At 34.2% G+C, this 19,654-nt stretch overlaps 1 protein-coding gene across 2 annotated transcripts in view; it reads left to right on the top strand.

Annotated features, from left to right (window-relative positions):
* LOC150108930 (uncharacterized) overlaps positions 1-1,296 on the top strand; it is a 149,121-nt gene extending 147,825 nt beyond the window's left edge. For both annotated transcript variants that reach the window (XM_090404370.1, XM_090404379.1), the window contains one exon: positions 191-1,296. In XM_090404370.1, coding sequence (XP_090260496.1) covers positions 191-519 — 329 coding nt within the window. In that variant the 3' untranslated portion in view covers positions 520-1,296. The remainder of the gene's footprint in view (positions 1-190) is intronic.
* Positions 1,297-19,654: the final 18,358 nt, after the last annotated feature.

The following is a 19,654-nucleotide window of genomic DNA, read 5'->3' as shown; positions in this document are numbered from 1 at the left end:
GTTAAATGCCTACGAGGATGAACGGAGACCATAGACTTAAACCTTGGATATCGTAATTAAATCTCAAGTTGATGTTTCTTAACTTGATAAACATTTTAGTCAGAGAAAAGTGCGTATTATGGGAAATAAACTAGTTAATAAAATTCTATTTATATCAATTGACTCTTATTCATCATTATTATTATTCTAGGTGGTGTCCTTTTGGAGGATAATCCATGGGTATGCAGCTGTGGTCTTGTATGGTTAGGCCACTGGATTCGAAGATGGATGAGAGAAACCTTGAGGGTGCAAATGCTTCATTTTGATGGCTTCCTATACGCGCAGACTGTTGCTCGCAAAACTGTGTGTTATGTTCCTGTAACCAATGTTACTATAGCCATAGTGGACCTTAAAGCAGAAGACTTAGGATGCGAGGTGGATATAAACAGTAGCTTTCGGATGTTTTCCAATATGCTTGTTGTATTTCTATGTACTTTTGTGTGGCTTCTATTCAATCAACCAGTCGATATAGGTACATGACGGAAGCTGAACCTTTATCACGTATAATGCTTTGGTTTTTTTATGGAAAAATCTGTAGTACTACCGCATGTTACTACGGATCTCTACAAAATTCCGCTAACTGATAGTCTCGGGTTGTGGTCAGTTGTATACGGACGGAAGACTCTGTACATGTGTTCTTGTGTGCTTCAAAGTAACTTGGCGACAACAATGGACAGTCAAGATGGCTGAGGAATCTGTGATGTGATTATTGGGAACCAGGACCCGCTTTAGTGAACCGAGTGATAATAGTGTGTTATTGCTGTTGTTGTTCTTGTTGTTGTTGCTGTTAATATAATGGAATCGGAAAAAAAAAACTTTTATCCAGAATATTAAGTTTTAATTTTTATTACATGAACCCTACATATCGTTTATGACTTCAATATTCATTGGATAAGCAGGGGAAAAATATTTCGTAACCATTTTGGAAATTTTACACGTGTGCGATGTTTTCTTACATAAAAAGATTCAGTTTTATGGCCAAGAAATGTAAAGTCCTTGCTGTAATTGGTAAAATTCGGTACCTCACATCTGTCGTAAAAGATGTAATAAGAGTCCAAATTAATCCACCTTTGAATTGTATTCTTTTTCATCCTCGCAGGTTGGATGTGGAGAGAGGTGCCTAAACACATTCATGCTTTTCTTTTTTTCTATGTGCCAAATACGGGAAATTTCTGTAAAATACCTCTGCAGTGTGCGTTATCCCTGTGTTAAAAATCATCATCGAGTTATATATAAAAAACAACAGTTTGTTCTGTGTTTGTGTTTATTTCTTATCACACATTGTATATTCATTCCATAGCATATTACATAAATTCGATTTATTAGGTTACACCTTTTAATATATGATAAATATACGAAAATCGTGCTACTAAGAACATTTATATTCTATGTTTGTTGGACTGGCCCACCTGTGGAAAGTAAGTAATTATTTTCTTATTCTGAGATACAAAAGTGTTTTCCCAAATGGAACATCGTTAGCTATCAGTTTGTTTTTTGTCATTAGTAACATTTTATTATTTCGCATCCAAGTACAGAATTGTGGCCGTACGGATTTTAATTTAAATGTGCTAGATAGATGTGTATAAATCTAGCACATTGTTTACACACTCTTCCTGGGACTTTTTAGGTGTCCATACCTAAGTAATGCACTTTATGTGTTACATTGTTATAGTGTATGAACTTTGTTCTTATAGTTTCTTCTCCTGGCTGGCTAAAAGGCAACTCCCATAACTTTTTGTAGCTATTAATAGCGATACTCTTAATAGAGAAATATTTTATTATAGAATAATACATTGTAGAATGATCCAAATTGTTTTTAAATTATTTGCATAAAACTTGTATCATTTCTATTAAGAGTTGAAAACTATTATTAGAAATTATACCGAGACCATAATATTTATTTTTATATTAAAATTTGTGCTCATTGCCGTGAAGCTTTGTATAAATGTAACTGAAAACACATTCAACATATGCTGCTACGAAAGCCCATTTCTGAAAGCTGCTTTTCATCGATTCAGAGGGGAAATACATTTGTTCATATTAAGAGAATGAAGATTTGTGATTGTTTTCGAGTTGTAGTCATGTTTATTGTTTCTGTTTAATGACTAAAAGGAGGTTGTGTGTGTGGATAGTGGGGTTACGATTTGAATGGCGAGATTGCGTTTCAGAGAAAGAAACATTAAAATCTTATTGAGTACTAACTGGAATAAAAATGTTTTTTTTTTTTTCAAATGTATTTTTATCTTAATCAGTGATAGCTGACCTAAGACTACGAATGATTTTGACACATATCCGGGGAGCGAGTACGGAAGATAACTGTCTCGTGATTTCTAACACTATATATATATATATATATAGAATGAAAAATAAATAAATATTCCTGTTTCTTTCAACTAAGTCTTGCACCGTATCGTTAACTGTCATGTGATTAAGTCTGCATAATAAAAAAACTACTATTGGTTCGACTGTAATTAACAATAAAGTAATTTTTATTTTATAAATAAATCTACTGTATGAATTTCGGGTTTTTATTCTCACACTCTTCAGAATCGGACTTAGAACAAACACACCAGAATATCTACAAATATATATTACTTACGAACATGGTCGTTTATCTAATACACCTTGGGAATCTCCCGAATCTTCGATAGTGAGAGGTAAAACTAGATTCATTACTAATTGGAAAAATAGATAAATAAAAATTGTAACTCAAAACACTATCTACTAAATTAAACACTAAAATAAAATTTTTCACCTCGGTGGAAAGAGCTGATTCAGCTCTTTCCACCGAGGTGTGTTTCTCCTTAGAATTTTGTTTACCACAAACCCTCACATTTATCATATCCGCTCTTAATGGCATCGGTTAACCGCACATGTTGAAGGTTTAGTGGATAATCGCTTCGTTTCTCAAGCTTTGGCGTATTGTCACCTTGAAACCATTTAATAAGCGTAGTTAATTAATAACACTCAATCCCTCACTCCCCTTTATTCGGCAGAAACACTTCGCCCGCACGGGTGCACACATACACATTATTGCACTTCGGAAAAGTTTTAATAATTCTACTTCCTGTTATTTGACACTCTTCTGTCCACAACTAAATTTAATACCTGACGATTAATGATATGCACAACCACAGGGTCAATCGCCGTTACGGCACGTGTACACCCTTAGAGAAAATGGGAAGTTATACAGTAGGCGAATACGAATGGTTTGCTTTTCTCATTTGTAGCAGTTTAATGAACTAGAGCGAAAGGTAAAGCGAAACTTAGAAGTATCCTTTCACAATTTTGATGTTGGATGGGCAGAGATTTTCGAATATTTCTGGTAAGTAGATCAGGACATTTGGCCGTTAGTTGCATAGCATAATACTGACGTATATCACGTAAATGTATATTCATAGGATATCCCGACTTTATTAGTATAAATGTATTGATTCGCATCTAATTTAGGCAATATTTCATTGCTTATTTATACCTAAGAGTCATATTTTCTCCTTTCTTTTCCTACATCACCGCTGACGTCACAGTATCTCCATCGCAACGTGAATCTCTACCCTACTTGTTCGGAAAAAACTTTAGATCCTACCCGGATGTAAAGGATCAACGACAATCAGGCTTTCTGAACCGAAACAAAACAAGTATACAAAGGGGTTTGACTTTTTTTTAACTTCCGGTAACTTGCATTTTTCTTCTAAAAACAGAAAAAGTAGGACTGCGAATAAATCCAAACTTAGGTGCATAAAGACTGATGTTTCATGTCCTTAGTGTTCCTACAGCTTCTAACTTCACATTTACACAAACGTTTGCTTAGTATCAGCTCTGAACCATTCTATTGTTTCTATAATTCCTTTTGCCTGTTCTTTCTACGCTTATCCATTACTATAAATCTGTTATTTACGATTCTATCTGCTACAATCTTATCACGATGAATAATGGAAGAACTTACACTATTACGTCTAAATTATTTCCTCATTCTTTCCTTTTCTCTAAAGTATATGAAGTTAACCAAATACATCTACTAGGTTGTCTGTATTTCCCAGTAAGCCCATTTGTATTATACTTCATAAATTTAAATTGATGTTGGCATGCAGGTGTTTTAATGTTTGATAAAAATCGTACCGTCTGACTAGAAACAAACACACTGTTATCACGAAGGGTATCAGATAACATGGTTTAGAATGTAAAAGTGCGTCCAGTTACTCATTCCCCTACCTTCTATCCAAAAATTCCCTTAATCTGAAGTAATCTTCATAGTCCGCATTGGTTTTTCATCGAACGTTGTCCTATCTCTCCATCTTGAGCAGGATGAATTTCAACGTGTATACATTTTAATTCATTCAGTTTTTCTGAGTATTTCCTAACAAATAGCTCACAATTAAACCCGAGCCTGAATTCTCTGCTTCATTTAGTATCATGCGCATGTGCAAAATGCTTACTAGATACGCACACACACACACACACACACACACAAACCACAAAAATGATAGATAACAGGCTGAAAGTTTATGAAAGTTTAAAAATATATATTCAACAGTTTTTGTTTATCAAAATACGTTCCTTTTATTCAGCTATATGTACGATGTCAGGAGGTGCAGATGCGAGCAGTAGTTGATTTTAACGACCGTGAACAAAACTTAAACACTGATTTCGTGTTCTTAATGGATAAATAACAAAATCAAGTGAAACATAGTAGAGAAATTAGCTGAGGTTAACGACCGTAGAGACATTTTAACACTTTCCTTGTTTTAATGAATATGGTGACAAAAAATAAAGTGAAAATTTGTTGAAATAAATAGAGTGACACTGCACATATAAAGAGAAGAAAACTTTATTCAACTAACAACTAACGTTTGCCAAGTAAAATAACTTTGGCCTGAAAGCATAGGAAACAGCTTTCATAAAACAAAAGCTAGACGATGCAAACAGAATTCATTCTTTATAGACGGAAACAAGCTGATAATTGTGTGACACTTTTTAAACCATAATAGAGCGAAACTTGCCCTGTACGATAGCAACAGTTTCATCCTTCGGGCTCGAAAAATGAACGTGCATTAGCTTAAGATGATTATTTCATTTACCATAATTGCCTGCACGAGGGTGAACTGAGGCAATGGCATCACGCTATTCTTTATTGCAGCGTACACTTTCAGTAAGGTTCCCGACAGTTTTCAGCATTTCGCTCTCCGTTCTTTACACGTCATCCATCAAGTCGAAGTCACGTATACCCAGCCTTAAGCCTAACGCGCGTTCAAGACTACCTCAAAGCGATACCAACCTCCTCATCATTCATCGTGACTGACGGCTCTTCTCTGTCTTCAGTATCGTGCACTGTATATGGCGAGGATGGTGCATAACAACAAAAAAAAATCTCGGAAAGACACAAAATGTGCTAACTATAAGACAGTGAACGGATACACAGGAACTTTAGTAAGTTGAAGATTACCTTATCTCCTACACGTTCTGAAATAAAAATTAATGAAGGAAATGATGATATTACATTTATGATGTGCTACAAAAAACAAAACATTACTAACATAAGTGAGAGAATATTATCGGCGTAGTAGACTGAACGGAGCTCATGGATTTTTCGTACATTCCTTTAACAAATTCATCGCAATTGTTTTAGTTCTATCGGAATCGATTCATTTTTAACTTGAACGAAAATAATCCTTAGCCCGCCCACGGTAGAAATTTAATGTAGGTTTACAAATAACCTTTTAGGTGAAAGCCACATTTAAACAAAAGCAAGCAAAACGTAGAGATACAACTCCGAGAAATCTATCAGTGAAAGAAAATGGTCTGAAAGACCAACAATCTGTGAATTTGGATCTCACGTGTCATGGATGTTTATTTGGGTCTTTGGGTATTAGACTACTTCTATTTCTGAGCTGTAGAGCAGCTTTCCTAGTTTATTTAAACTATGACTGAATATAATGAATAATAAAATAAATGCCTTTGTAAACTCATTTCTGTTGATGAAACATGGCATAAGATTAACTTGATTGTTATCTGTTTCCACGAACGTGCTGGCTGTATTCAATGTATGCGCACAATGGTACATATTTTAATGATGCATTATTTGAATAAAAATGTAATTTTTTTTCAGTATGCTACACACGATTTTGTTACATAAAAGGGTGATTGTTACCTTATTTTTTTCAGTAAAAGCAGATCCCAGGACAGCCCCACGCTAAAATGTCTATTTTCCTATCTATTTGATTATAGACCCCATCAAAGAGGGGGGAAAGGAATACATTATGGATCTTTCATTGACCATCACGTCACCAAATGATATCTCAGTGGCTTCGTGAAAGAGATAATACATTTCGTTTTAAGTAGTTGTAGATCTGAATATGCTAGTAAACAACACAAGGTGAGTAATCGCAGGAACATATCAATAGGCTGCCTCTTTCTCGTTAATCACCATCATCATCATAAAAAATAATTTATAAAAAAACATTTATGGCCAATGTATATAAATAAACAAGGCTTTGTCTTTCTCAAAATTAATTATTAACATCATACTAAGATTGTTATTAATTAACTCTTATAAACAGAGACAAAGCCTTGTTTGTAACAAGGGTTTGTTTTTGGTGTGTCATTTGTCTAACGACAATCCTGAATTATTCAATGTACATTACAATACAAGATTAAATAAACACTAGAACAGCTGCATTATTTTAATAAACAACAGTAAAATAAATTCATTCCTCAAATGTTTTTCATTATTATCGACGTAGGTTTAACGTAAACCTCACAAATGTATTGAATATTTTGCTGATGTGTGAAGATAGCGCATCACTCTAAAAGATATGTTAGAAGACCTTCATTCATTCATTTTTAACTCAAACGAAAATAAATCTCAATTTATTTTACAGAACTGGAAATATCCCCGTGTCTGTAGCTAACGATTTGATAAATAAAAGGCCAAGTCTATCACGTGATCCAGACTAACCATTAAATGTTTATCCACCATTTTGTTTCAAATCAAATAAATCGAATCCTGCACGTAAATAACAAACAACCTGCAATTGCTCTCTTTTTTTCTCTTGAATTGTTTCTTCAGTATGATTTAAGAGTATTCTTCATAAATATATTTTGAGTTAAAGACATTATCACTTCGAACAGTGCCAGATATTTGTAGATTGCCCTTGGTATGTCCCTTGCAATTTCCATGTAGTTTTCTAGTTCTTTAACTTCTTTCAGGAAGTCTTCTACTTTCCATAACCAATATTCTTCCATTATAATTCATATTGTGCAAGTACGTGCCGAACGTTGATGCTTGGTGTACCTGAAGTCACCTAAGAGCGAACGATAGCTAAGTTTGGTGGCATACGGGTAAGACTGGAGACGTATAGCGAAGAAGAGACGCACTGATGCGTTACTAGCCAGCCTCCAATGATATGCACCTGCGTTAATTACAACAGACCACGATGATGTATCATGGTCTGTTGTAGCAGCACGAAGAGAGAGTATTTAGAGCGAGAAGAGAAGTTCCTGACAAGATGTTTACATGCAAGTTATAAGGTATCAAAGAGACAGATGCTTCAAAGGAGACTGATGTGGCTTTTGAGTTCTTTATAAGTGCTAATGAGCAGGGCTGAAGAAATACGCGCGGAGAGCGATGAAAGAATGCACACTACAAGAAATAATACAAGACGGAAGGAGAGATGATTTTTTTTCTCTTCTGACTGTCATTTTTCTTTGCAAATAACAATCGGGAAAATGTTGAAAGAGAAAGTGTCTATTATTTTCTCGCTTAATTCTGATGTTTCTAAGCGATCCTGACGGTCCCTGACAGCATCCTTTTCAGTATCAATTATGATAAATTCTTCCTTCTTCTATTTATTACACACTCATTTATTATGAGCCCCCAAAACAATCCAAATATGGTAGATTGTTTTGAATTAAAAAGAAAAGAGAAAATTCCTAGCGCGGCTGACTGTTTCCATTTGCTTATATGGAAGGCGTATTTGTTTCATTATGTTTTTCAAAAGCAAACGTTTCTATACCAACCAAGTAAATAATCAGGAGATTAGATGCATCTTGATTATATATATTTATAACCACCGATGTTTGAACTGTTTCGGATTTCCACTTTCGGTGTTGTAGGCTACTAGATAACACACCGCCATCAGCTAGAGTTTTCTTAAGTTTAATTTGGCGACCGTTCCAATATCTTCTCTTTATTCAATAACATTATACATCAGACTGTCTGGGTGAGATTGCCTTGATGTATTTAAAATACCTAAACCCGCTCACAAATAATATGACATCGCTCCAAAGATATTCACGAAACTGCAAGAGTATTATCCATGCATCAACTAATTCAGATTGATAAATACAAATCAGTCAAGGGAGATTCGTTGATAATTCTTATCGTACTCATAATGGCCAAAGTGCTGTCCAATTTTCTTCAGGCAAAGAGGTGTCCTTAAACCAAAAATAAACATTTCCGTTCTTCACCCAAATATACTCATATTGTACATTCCTTATGGAGAAGAAAAGCTAATTCGATGTCACTCAGGAATTATTAGCAAACAATGTATGATTGCTGTATATGTGCCGACGTCTCTGAATCACTGATGTTTAATTTCAAAGGTTTTAGTTCTTTGCATCGTTAATAACCTCTACCTGACGAAACGTTTTCCCTTTCATGGTCAAACTAATTCAAGTGAGAGGAATCGTAAAACATAATTTCTCTACTGCGACCACCATGAACGAAAATTCCATAAACCAAACTTCTAACATTATGTCTCTCTTCATATCCATTTGTGTTCTATCCCTTAATTCCTTCCTGCAAATAAAACAAAAAAGATTTATAAACCATGCAAGTTTACTATAGAGGCGTTTTATTCCATTTCAGCCTTCTTTTTTCTAGCAGGAAATTGTGATTTTTTTTCTGGGGAAAAGGCTATGCAATAATTCACTCCTACACGGTGGTGAAGAGAAAGAATATTAAGAAATACTTCTTAAGGACGATTGTATGTGAATCCCACCTAAAAACGGTTGTAAACCTACTGTGCATTCGTATAGTTTGTGGGCAAAGGGTTAAATATCCGGAAACAAACAACGAAATGTTTTTCAAGCTACTTCAGTCCTCCAGCAAGCTGGACGATGATCTCACATTGGACAGTGAAAAATTCCCTTCCACTCAAAGACATTTACAAATCATTCCTGCCCACAATGGTATTCAAATCTACCAGTAGATGAAGCACTATACACTCAGCCAGGTTAATAAGTATTTATTAACCTGGCTGAGAAGTACGTATTAAATTTACGAAATATTTATTATCCTTTTATTAATATTCCTTGTTTTATTAGTGTAACTTTATTTTTCACTAATAACCTTTCAGAATGTTGATTTGTATTATTATTGAAATTGCACGTGTAGTTTCGAAATTGCAAAGTGTTATCGCTAGTTTTATTTTCGTTTGTTACGTAGAAAACGAATTAATCTAAATTCTTGGGAGGAGAGGCGATCGCGTCTGTTTCCCCACCCCTTTCTGAATTCTCCATTGCAATTCTTATCCCAGATATTTTTGTGGCTTCAAAATAGCGTGGTTTCTTTATAAAAGATCATTTTTAAAATAGATTTTCAACGAAAAGCGAATTAACAAGTTGTCTGGATTTTCATTCCTACCGGATTTTATGGAGTAAACGTTAAGATGATAATACTGCCTTTATCGTCCTACTTCCTATCATTATTCTAAATAACCATACAATCAAAACAGTGAGGTAATGACATCATACTTAATGACGTCATACTGCTGCTGTTTTTATTTTCGTCACAAATAATTCTCTTCAGTACATACCGAAGAAATTGTTTTTAAATAACGATTAAAAAAAAATAGAAATAATTATTTATGGGCAATTTTCTTCAGTATTTGATGTTGAATTGCAAGGAATCCGACATCAAATTTTCCAACTCGATAGACCATAAACATTTCTAGTTATAGTAATTATTGAATATTTGATTGAACCTCTTGTGGTTCACATCCGAAGCGTATTTTAATTATTATCCACTTCCAGCTTCTTAAGACTTCAATATTTCCTGAAATCAGATTCGCCATCGTAATTTTAAATGCTTTATTCCGTCAGCCTTCACTGTGCTTAATAAAGAAAATTAAACTACTCAGACCTCCCCCTCCACCCCCAGTTTATTTGGCACGTTCCACTATCCAGTGTAGTTACTCAGAACTAGTGTGGCATCATGTCGGTGAAGTTAATGTTTGTCTAATTCTTGCAATATTGTGGGGCAAAAAAAGAAAGTGTTTTGTTTAATGACATGTAATTTTGAAGTGTTTGAAGAGACTTTGAGTAGTTTCTGAAGTGTTATTTAACTATGTGGTATAAAAGAAATATTTCAGCAAGTATAAGAAGTTATTACAAAATGTTGAATATCACTTAGTTAGTATCGAGTGTTACAGACTACCATTCCAAGAAAAAAAGATTTTCTGCATGATGAGGTAATTTTAAATTCTTGCTATTTATCTAACGCTAAATATTCATTATATCTTTAAAAGTGCAATCATGAGCTCAGTAATGTTTTTACCTTATCATATTAGTAGGTATTTTGCAAAGGTTATGCCATAAATCGATAGAACTGTTTGTCTGATGATTTTACGTATATATAAATAGTAAGTGCACGAACTATAACTTGAAGCCTAAAGTGTGTATCGGGGAATTTGCTTTCAACGTAGAGAATGTATTTTAAATTCTGTGATAAAAACATCTCTTTGGAATTGATAGTTACCCTATCGCAGTGTAATTCCGTATGTAACCTACCCCACAATGACATATTTACATTTGTGTGCTGTAGACTCGAATGACGCCATGTTGTTTCACTGATGTCGACATATTTGAATATAACATCCAACAGCCTTTTAAATTTGACGTTTGTCTATGGGGGAAGGGAGTAACTGGGTCGCCTTTGACTGAATAACATCCTGGGCGCATGTAATGAAACATTTATTTGGAAAAGCAAATGTCCAAGAAAGGCAAGCGGGTGGTGCACTGTTGTGTATGAAATATGTTTTCAAAGCCATGTTATGAGGCTCTAAGTGCTGTTAGCTAATAGCCTAACCTGTGCGGAAAACTTGTGTTTCGTGGAAAGCTAATGGAACTGTGTTAATGAATGTCACCATGAATCAAAACTATTACTGATTTCTTCATAAGGAAAGACAGAAAAACAGAAGCTCTGAGTGCGAGTATTCATAACAACCCGATTGTCTAGTAAACTAATTTAATTATCTCGGGTACAGAGAGAACATTTTGCACCGAAGGACACACAACGCCATCTATAACTTACATCTGCAATTGTGTATACACAGAGATCAGTTTTATATTTGAAACCTGAGCTATTTTTACAGTACTTATTCCTTTTGTTATCTGTTTCTTTTATCCTGATTTGAATTTAAGTAGATTATATATAAAACCATTTCTTTGTGGTGGTGGAAAGGAATATATACGAGTATTTAGATGCATCCATTTGGTTTTTATTAAACTCAACGTATAGCATTTTATTTACTTTTATTAATGTTCTGTTTCTTACTGTTTGCATGGAGTCTGAATGTTTAAGTGATAACATAGTATGGGCATTGAAGGATGGTTCCTGTGTGGCTTTACAATTAACCATGGTAATGATTTATTAAAGGTAATACTACGATATGAACAAGAATTATATAAAATACTAAAGTTCTCGTGTCCAATAAAAATTGCGAAGGCTACAGAACTTGAGGCAATACAGACACACTTCGAAAACCACATTTTCACTGTAAACTATATTCGATTTATGTTCTAGCAACAGTGCTGGTGAAAATCCTTTTTTTTTGTATCCCGTGGAGCCATTGAACAATGCACGCTGCTTAAAGAACGATTAAAAAAACTGACAACACGAGAATGTATCTTAGCTATGGCTAAGTCGATAAGACAATTGTTGGTCCGATGGTAACTTAAAATTAAGTTATTATAAGTCCTATCTTTTGGAAAACTAAATTACATTTAAGTGAGTACGAGTCACGTTTATTACCTAGTAATTAAAATTGGTTTAAATTAAAACAGGAGGTCTGGAAGATGCTTCAGTAAGTCATGTTCTAAATAATCCTGAAATACGCAAAAAAATGTTGTTCTCCTGATTTTCAAAACGTGATCCAGGCTGAAGGGATGGAAATAGAGGAATGAGCGATACTTTTGCTTTTTTAGCCATTATTAAGGGTATCAATCGTAGAAGAACGATAGATACCCTTGGGAATACTTGTTCCCAAATTGAAGTAATTTGGGAACGGGTATTCCCAAATTACTTCAATTTAAGTAATTTGGGAATTTTTGTTCCACAGGTTTATGAATGAAACTTCAAAACATCATATTTGTAGAAGGAACGTTTTAAATTGGTTTAAAAATTGTCTATAAAATGCAAATAAGAAACACATACACTGACGATTAAAAATGCACAAAAAAGCTAGCAAAAATCAGAAATTGGTGATTCCTGATTAAGTTTAAAACCTTCCAAAATTATCTGAATCTGCCGATTGCAAATAACCGTCCTAACTAATGATGCCCGGAGAAAAATTTAGACAAAAAGTATTTTCTTCCATATAGAGGATAGAGTGACAAAATAACTCGTTTCCATCAAAATCCAAAATTATTCATCTTCTACACACTGATTTCGTGATTAAAAAAAAACTACTCAAAATCAGTAACTATGGGTATTGATTTCTAAATGTTAACCGATCTGGAATGAGAGAGAAGTTTATTCCTTCTCTCCCTCTCAATATTACGCATCCCTGACCATTACAATATAAATCCAACAAGGCGCATGAATCAATCAGGCAACGACGTTATTTACTGGTTTATTTCACTGATTTCATTTTACCAAAGTATTACGTCACGACCGCTTAAATTGAGCATCTTGAAGATTTTGTGAAAAGAGCAGTAAAAGTAGAAGATATCAATAAATAGACTTGGTTTATCACTTTTCCACAGTTATCAATTGTGATAAAAAGAAAGACACATTGTATACATATTCATCACGCATGTCGTTTTTTATTTCTTTTTGTGCACGGAGTTAGTTTTTCATTCATTTAAAGCTTAATTTTTGGAGTCTCAAAATAATGACGAGTTGTATTTTAATTTTTTTTTGAATGCGACAAGCGGATGTTTACACGCTAAGTAAAATCAATCAGCAACTCCTTTCGTGCGTATTATTCCAATCTGTTATGAAAGCGGTATGTGACTGTTTCTCTATACATTAAAAATAGTTTTAAGAAATGCTGATCATGATACTGCTGTTTCCATGGCAACAAGTGATGTCATGAAGTGCGAATAAAACTCGACAGTATTTTTGTCCATTCAGCTAGTGAGCTCGCTATAAGAATGATTTGGGTAAACAAAAATTAAATATACATACGCCGTCACCAAGAGGTCCCACAAACGGACCTCTTGGTCACGCATTAAACAACCCACAATTTCATTTGCAGATTTTAATATCAAATAGAAGTCACTGTGAATGATCGTATTGATCTTATTTTCTGAAGACATAAATGACAAAGTCAGACGAACTCACACAGTTAAGAGTACTCTCCTAATCTTTACTGCTTCGGTAACTATTGAAGTCAATCCCAATCCTGACTTCATAGCCTTATTTCAACTAAACCAAACATTTCGTGATCACCAAGGCAAGTGAAGTAAGTTATTTACAATTCTTCAGCGAAATGTACAAGAGATTTAACATTTTTGGTAAATGTGAACATAGTTCCCTTCTCATACGTATAATCTGATAAACATTAATAAAGTTTGTTTGCTTCCTTGTTATATTTTTCTTCATTTCTCGAAAAGTTGATAATATATAACTTCTTGGTATACAAATATGTAGTTGATTACAATACTGTTTCTTTATGATTTATAATTCCAATCATTTGGAATTACAAACCATTACGATGACGTCACAAAGAGGCGTGGCTTTGTTGCGTCATCTTAATAGCGATTCCAGAAATATATTAATTTATATTGGACTATTTTTAACTGAACTAGTTCCAAAAGGAATAAATATTTAATTTGTATATCATGGAAATTATAGTAAATAATTTTATTTCAGAGATCGTAATTACAATTGAATAACTTATAAAGTCGTACTTGAATTATCTACTTGATTAGTGCAGAATGCCTTTTTTATTATTATCTTCCACGTGTAGGTTATGAATTGGAGTTTTTGTTAAATTATACCTCATTTTTCTTTTATAAACGATTTTTCATAAATTAAGCAAACAGTGATTTGACTCGTTTGCTTTAGTTAAACACGTAAATCAAAACACGAATGTCTTTTCTAAAATGTTTGGTATCGTAGGTTAAGTAATAATAAAATCGGCTCTTATGTTCGAAGTTATTTACACTTAAAATGAAGTATTATATCAACTGGGTTTAAAAATTTAATACTATAAATATATCATGAGCTGTTTGAGTTAGACTGTATCAGTGGATAACATATGGAGGACATGAGAACGAAGCGAGTTTATTCCTTAGGCAGTTTTCCTGATTTCCTTTTATTAGCTAATCTGTGCTTCCAGAGTTAATTTCGTTTATTGGGAAGAATATGCATCCCAGATGCATTTACTTGAAGACTACGCTTTCGTGTGTTACGATATCCGGAATGCATTACTCCTCTACCATTCTATTCAGACAGTTAATGGAAATCTTGTCTCCGTAGTACAATATTGCAGATTCCAAACCCTATCTGTTTACGTCAATGCTAAGCCTAAAGGAACCGTAGAAGATTTGATCATCCTTATGTTTGTTGCCTGCTCATCAATGTTCCCCATCTACGTGCCATTCACTAATTTTAGTTGATTGCTTTGAGCTCCATGTTGTATTAGCCATCATGATCCTTTTATACCTGTGACGAAATGAATGAATAAAAAAAATCTTCCTTGAATTTCTCGGAAGATATAATCACTTAACAGTTAGGCAATATTCAGTGAATTGTTTCATGTTTTACAAACAGAAACCCAAGATATATTTGTATGCTATATTGGTTATTATTCTCGTTCACTGTTTGCTATTTGTAGATGGGTAGAGAAACAGAAAAAACACTTTAACACATCAAAAGAAAAACATCTTAAAAGTCTAAGATGATATTCTTAGACTCCCTCCCTACATTCACAAACATCTCTTAACAAGAGAACACGCCATTATCGATGAGGCTAAATGTTATCTTTAATGCCACTAATTATTCCTACAAAAACTACAAACGCTGACGAGAATTAATATAAACGTCACCGATAGATCTTTGTAGCGACTTGCTATCACTTAATTCCACGTTTTGCTTCTGTCCTAATATCCGAAATGTGCACTCACATCACTTGGCCATTGAACCGTTGACCTACTGTCTTTACTATTCAAATTACCGCTTTAAACATCACTTTTATTAAAGGAAAAACTACGTGAAAATAACCCAACAGTCAATATGATATTTACAAACTTTTCGTGAAATATTGAGCTACAAAGGGATGAGGATATGATGAAAAAAGCTTCAGTTAATAGCTCCAACATATTGAACACAATTAGTCATTTTTCGTATGGAATAATGTAAGTGTATTTCCGGTAAATAACAGAGAATTATTATAGCAAATCTTCACGTGGCAGTAAATGAAACGTTGTGTGTGTATGTTGCACCATCTGCATTATTTATATTTATTAAAAAGTTCCTGAAGATGAAAACGATCCTGAACAGTAAGCTTGTGCCCACTTTCATTACTTTTACCAAGTTTTCGAGGCTTCTTTCATCAGCGGACTAAATTTATCGAATTTCCACAATGCGATATTTTCTATCAATTTTCATTGGTTTTTTTAGAAATTGAATTGCTAGCCTCGGAAACGCTTAGTATTTTTTGTCTGCTATAAGTATCGACACCCGCATGTTTCCTTCATTTTTATCGTTAGTTGACCGTTTTTTTCTGCAAACGGAAACGGCCTGTCCCTCATTGGTTTGATTCTGGAGGAGTGCTTTAGTGCGGTGATGACAGTTTGCTGTAAATACACCGAGATTGTCCTTCGATACGATATCCGATTTAATCTCTAGAAAGTGTAATATAAGGTACGATTTTTCTTTCACTGTTGTCATGTTTATTGCTGTCGCTTGATCCTTTTACTGACAATGTCCATAAAGTCTGAAGATATTGAGGTCGCAATGCACTTTGTGGCTTTTGTCTGTTTTATGTACGATACCTCTTTATTGTCAGCATTTTCAATATGCGAGCTATACTGCTAGTCTCACCTGTAAAGGTAGCGAACAAGCTATACATAACTGCTATACAGAGAAGTAGTACTTCAAGGGTGCATATTTATTTAGAGGATTATTTAGCCAAAAATACATATTCTTTTTTGTTTCCTTATTATATCGGAATCAATATTAGAAATTTGGATATTCAAACAAAGGAGTATATATTTTTTTTAATTTTTTAATTCAAACCCAGGACAGTTGGGTTTCTTTAGCATGTAATTTGTTGGTCTGTGAGTGTACAGGGGGTCCTCGACATGCGTCGTTTCAACCTTACGGCAATAATCCCATAAATAATTTAAAAAATAAATTTCAGCTTGAAGCAGCGCGACGTAAAATTCAAACGTCTCGGGCGAACTTGTTTGTGGGCGCGGCGGAAGAATACGGAGTTACCCGGCGTTTGTTTGGGAGAGGTGGCGTCGCTTGGTTCCCAGCATACACTCTTTGGGTACCGCGTGCTTTGTTTACATCCGCTCTCACTTTTGTGTTCGTTTTTTTGTGACTTTTTACCCTTCAATATGGCTCCCAAACGTAAGGCAGACTCCTCCGATGGCAGTGTGTCGAAGAAAAGGAAAGCCATTACATTAGAAGCGAAATTAGACATTATCAAAAGGGCAAAAAAGGGAGAAACGCCAACGAACATCGGCCGCGCGTTGAACTTAGGTCGTACCACAGTCGGCACTATTATCAAGGATAACGTTCGCATCCTTGAACACGTGAAAGGGTTGGCGCCCATGAAATCGACTGCGATTACGAAAAAACGTAGTAGGCTCATGATTCAGATGGAAAGGCTTCTTGTTCTTTGGCTGGAAGACCAGCATCCACGTCGTATCCCAATTAGCCTCGTGTTAATTCAAGATGAGCCTGTTTTGCAACCTGTCCTGATTCTCCAGCCTCCTTCCATTAAGTCAGTCTCTCCCTCCTTGCAACGCCCCTTCCGGTGTGCAAGCCAACCACAGGATAAAAGATAAAGAATTGTTTCCATTTTTTTTAATGACCTGTACAGAATGTACAGTTTCATTTGTCATTTTGGAGATTGTTCTCAGTTTTATATTTGTTTTTTTATTACAGTTTAATTTTTGTCCTTTTTTGTACTATACAGTAATTATGTTCTCCCTTTCATTTTCCTATGGCCTGGTTCTGTTTCTGATATATACGTATGACTTAAGGGTGTTTTAGGTTAGGTAAGTAACTTAGGCTATGGTAATTCCGACTTGCATCGAAAATCGCCTTATGTCGGTCCGTAGGAACGGATCTCCGATGTAACCCGAGGACCCCTGTAGTTTTGAAATGTTATAGTCATAAATTCAGGGGCGGGTCGTGCATAGGCACTGCAGAACTGCAGCACCCCTAATTTTTCTCGATATATAAATATATTTATTAATTTGTTTATATTTGCTTGTAATATTTAATATCATCAAGAATCCTATACACTTCTCCTTATTTTGTATAAAAAATAATAAAAATCCATCTTGTAGCACTTAGGAGGGCGAAGGACGCTAGCAGCACTGTGTTTACCACAGTGTCATGTTGCTACGCGCGCAAATATATGCACGTCATAGTCAGATGCGAGCTATTAGCGTAATGCGGCACTGTCCGTCGCGCAGTTCCACTGTTGTTTATATGCAGTTTGCTCCAGTAGTAGATTGTTCGTAGTTCTTATCGTGTTTACTCCATCTCTTTAAATATTTGGACATTACAATTAAGGGATTTAATTGTAATGTCCAAAAATTGTAAATCCATTCCTTTAATTACAATTAAAGGAATGGATTTTATTTTTAAGTAATTTTGAATTATACCAAACTGTATAATTTTATCGATAATAAACAATATTTTTTCATGTTTAATTTTTTTTTAATTTTTACCATAATTTTGATATTTTATCCAAACACGTATACACTGTACTTACACTGTGTATGTATATTTCGAAAGTTGTAGCACACCACGATTTCAAGCCACGAGCCGCCACTGCTTATAATTGTTACTTTCCCAATGAGTGTATCGTAATAAGTATTTTTCTTTAATTTATAGAAGTCACTTTAATGAAATCAATGATAGCAAAAGTTTTTTAATCCCCCCCGCCCTTAATATTCAGTTGCGTGTAGTATATCACTTCAGTAAAACAACTCCAATTTTCTGGTTGATCATTCCCAAATAGAAAATATTTTATACTTTATGATGATTAGAAAAAAAATTGATAAAACGGTACGAAGAATAATCCGTCACTAGAAACATCTGCATTTCTTTCTTTCTCTCTCAAATACTGCTTGCTCAAAGTTAGCAAGAATTCAAAATGCATTCAGAATTGCTTATTTAAACTAACGTCTTAAAAATATACCACCCTCAGGCATGTTTCTTTCCTGCACTTATTGGTGTAGGATGGAATTGAAAAGACTCATTTACATTTGAATAAAATAAACGAGGCAACGTAAAAGGAGGATAACTTCGGATCAACAGAAAGTAAAAAAAAAAAAAACATTTTGCTGACAATACCGAGCGAAAGGAACAGCAGGAAGAAATATAAAAGGAGATTCAAATGAGGATCTGCTCTACCTTTTTAATAAATTCAATCATTCTTCAGTGGTATGGTATTTCTTGCGGTATACTTCTCTTAAACAATAGTCGTACTTTGCCAAAGAACAAAAAGTTTTTTTTTTTTTTTTTTGAGGTTTCTGTTTTTCCTGGCGCACATTTTAAATCTCTATTGTATTCTTGGATAGTCATTTAAAAATGAGGTACAAAAGAGGGATTATATTTTTCTTTTTATTCTTGTTTTCGTTGTCATTTTTTTAAAGAGTGTCTTTCTGCAAACAATGGTTGAAGAGATTTTGATTGAATCAAAAGGAGCAAAAGAAATGCGATTCTATAGAGATGATTTCTAAAAGGATAAGTGAAATGATTTCAATGCATTTAAATATTTCGTGTTTTTATGGTATGTTTTTTTATTCTCCTAATATACTAGCTTAAACAACCTTACGTTTTTTGAAACACTCACAATGGAGAATTTGAATCATATTAAACAGAAAATAAACCCGGAACTATTATCTATTGTAGAAAAAATATTAGAATAAAATTACATCATTATTTATGGTTCTTCCGACGAATTTTTATACTCTTCCTGTATCGATGTTTGTTTTAAATGAGTAATATTTAAAGCAAACTATTTTACCTCACTAGTCAGGTCTTGACTGAAACTTTGTCTGTAGATTTGTTTCTAAATCAGTAAAATCACTTCATTAGATCAATGGTTCCAAAAACTGTGCGCCTCGGGCGCCCTGGCGAACTAACAGGAGCTCTGCGAGTTCCGTTTACGTGATAGATTCGAAGTGTTTGCTAAGTTAA

Source organism: Typopeltis vanoorti, chromosome 2 (genome assembly GCF_054136105.1).
Source record: "Typopeltis vanoorti isolate ZY-2024b chromosome 2, IOZ_Tvanoo_1.0, whole genome shotgun sequence".
NCBI classification, from domain to species: Eukaryota; Metazoa; Arthropoda; class Arachnida; order Uropygi; family Thelyphonidae; genus Typopeltis; species Typopeltis vanoorti.
This window is presented reverse-complemented; position numbering and strand designations above follow the sequence as displayed.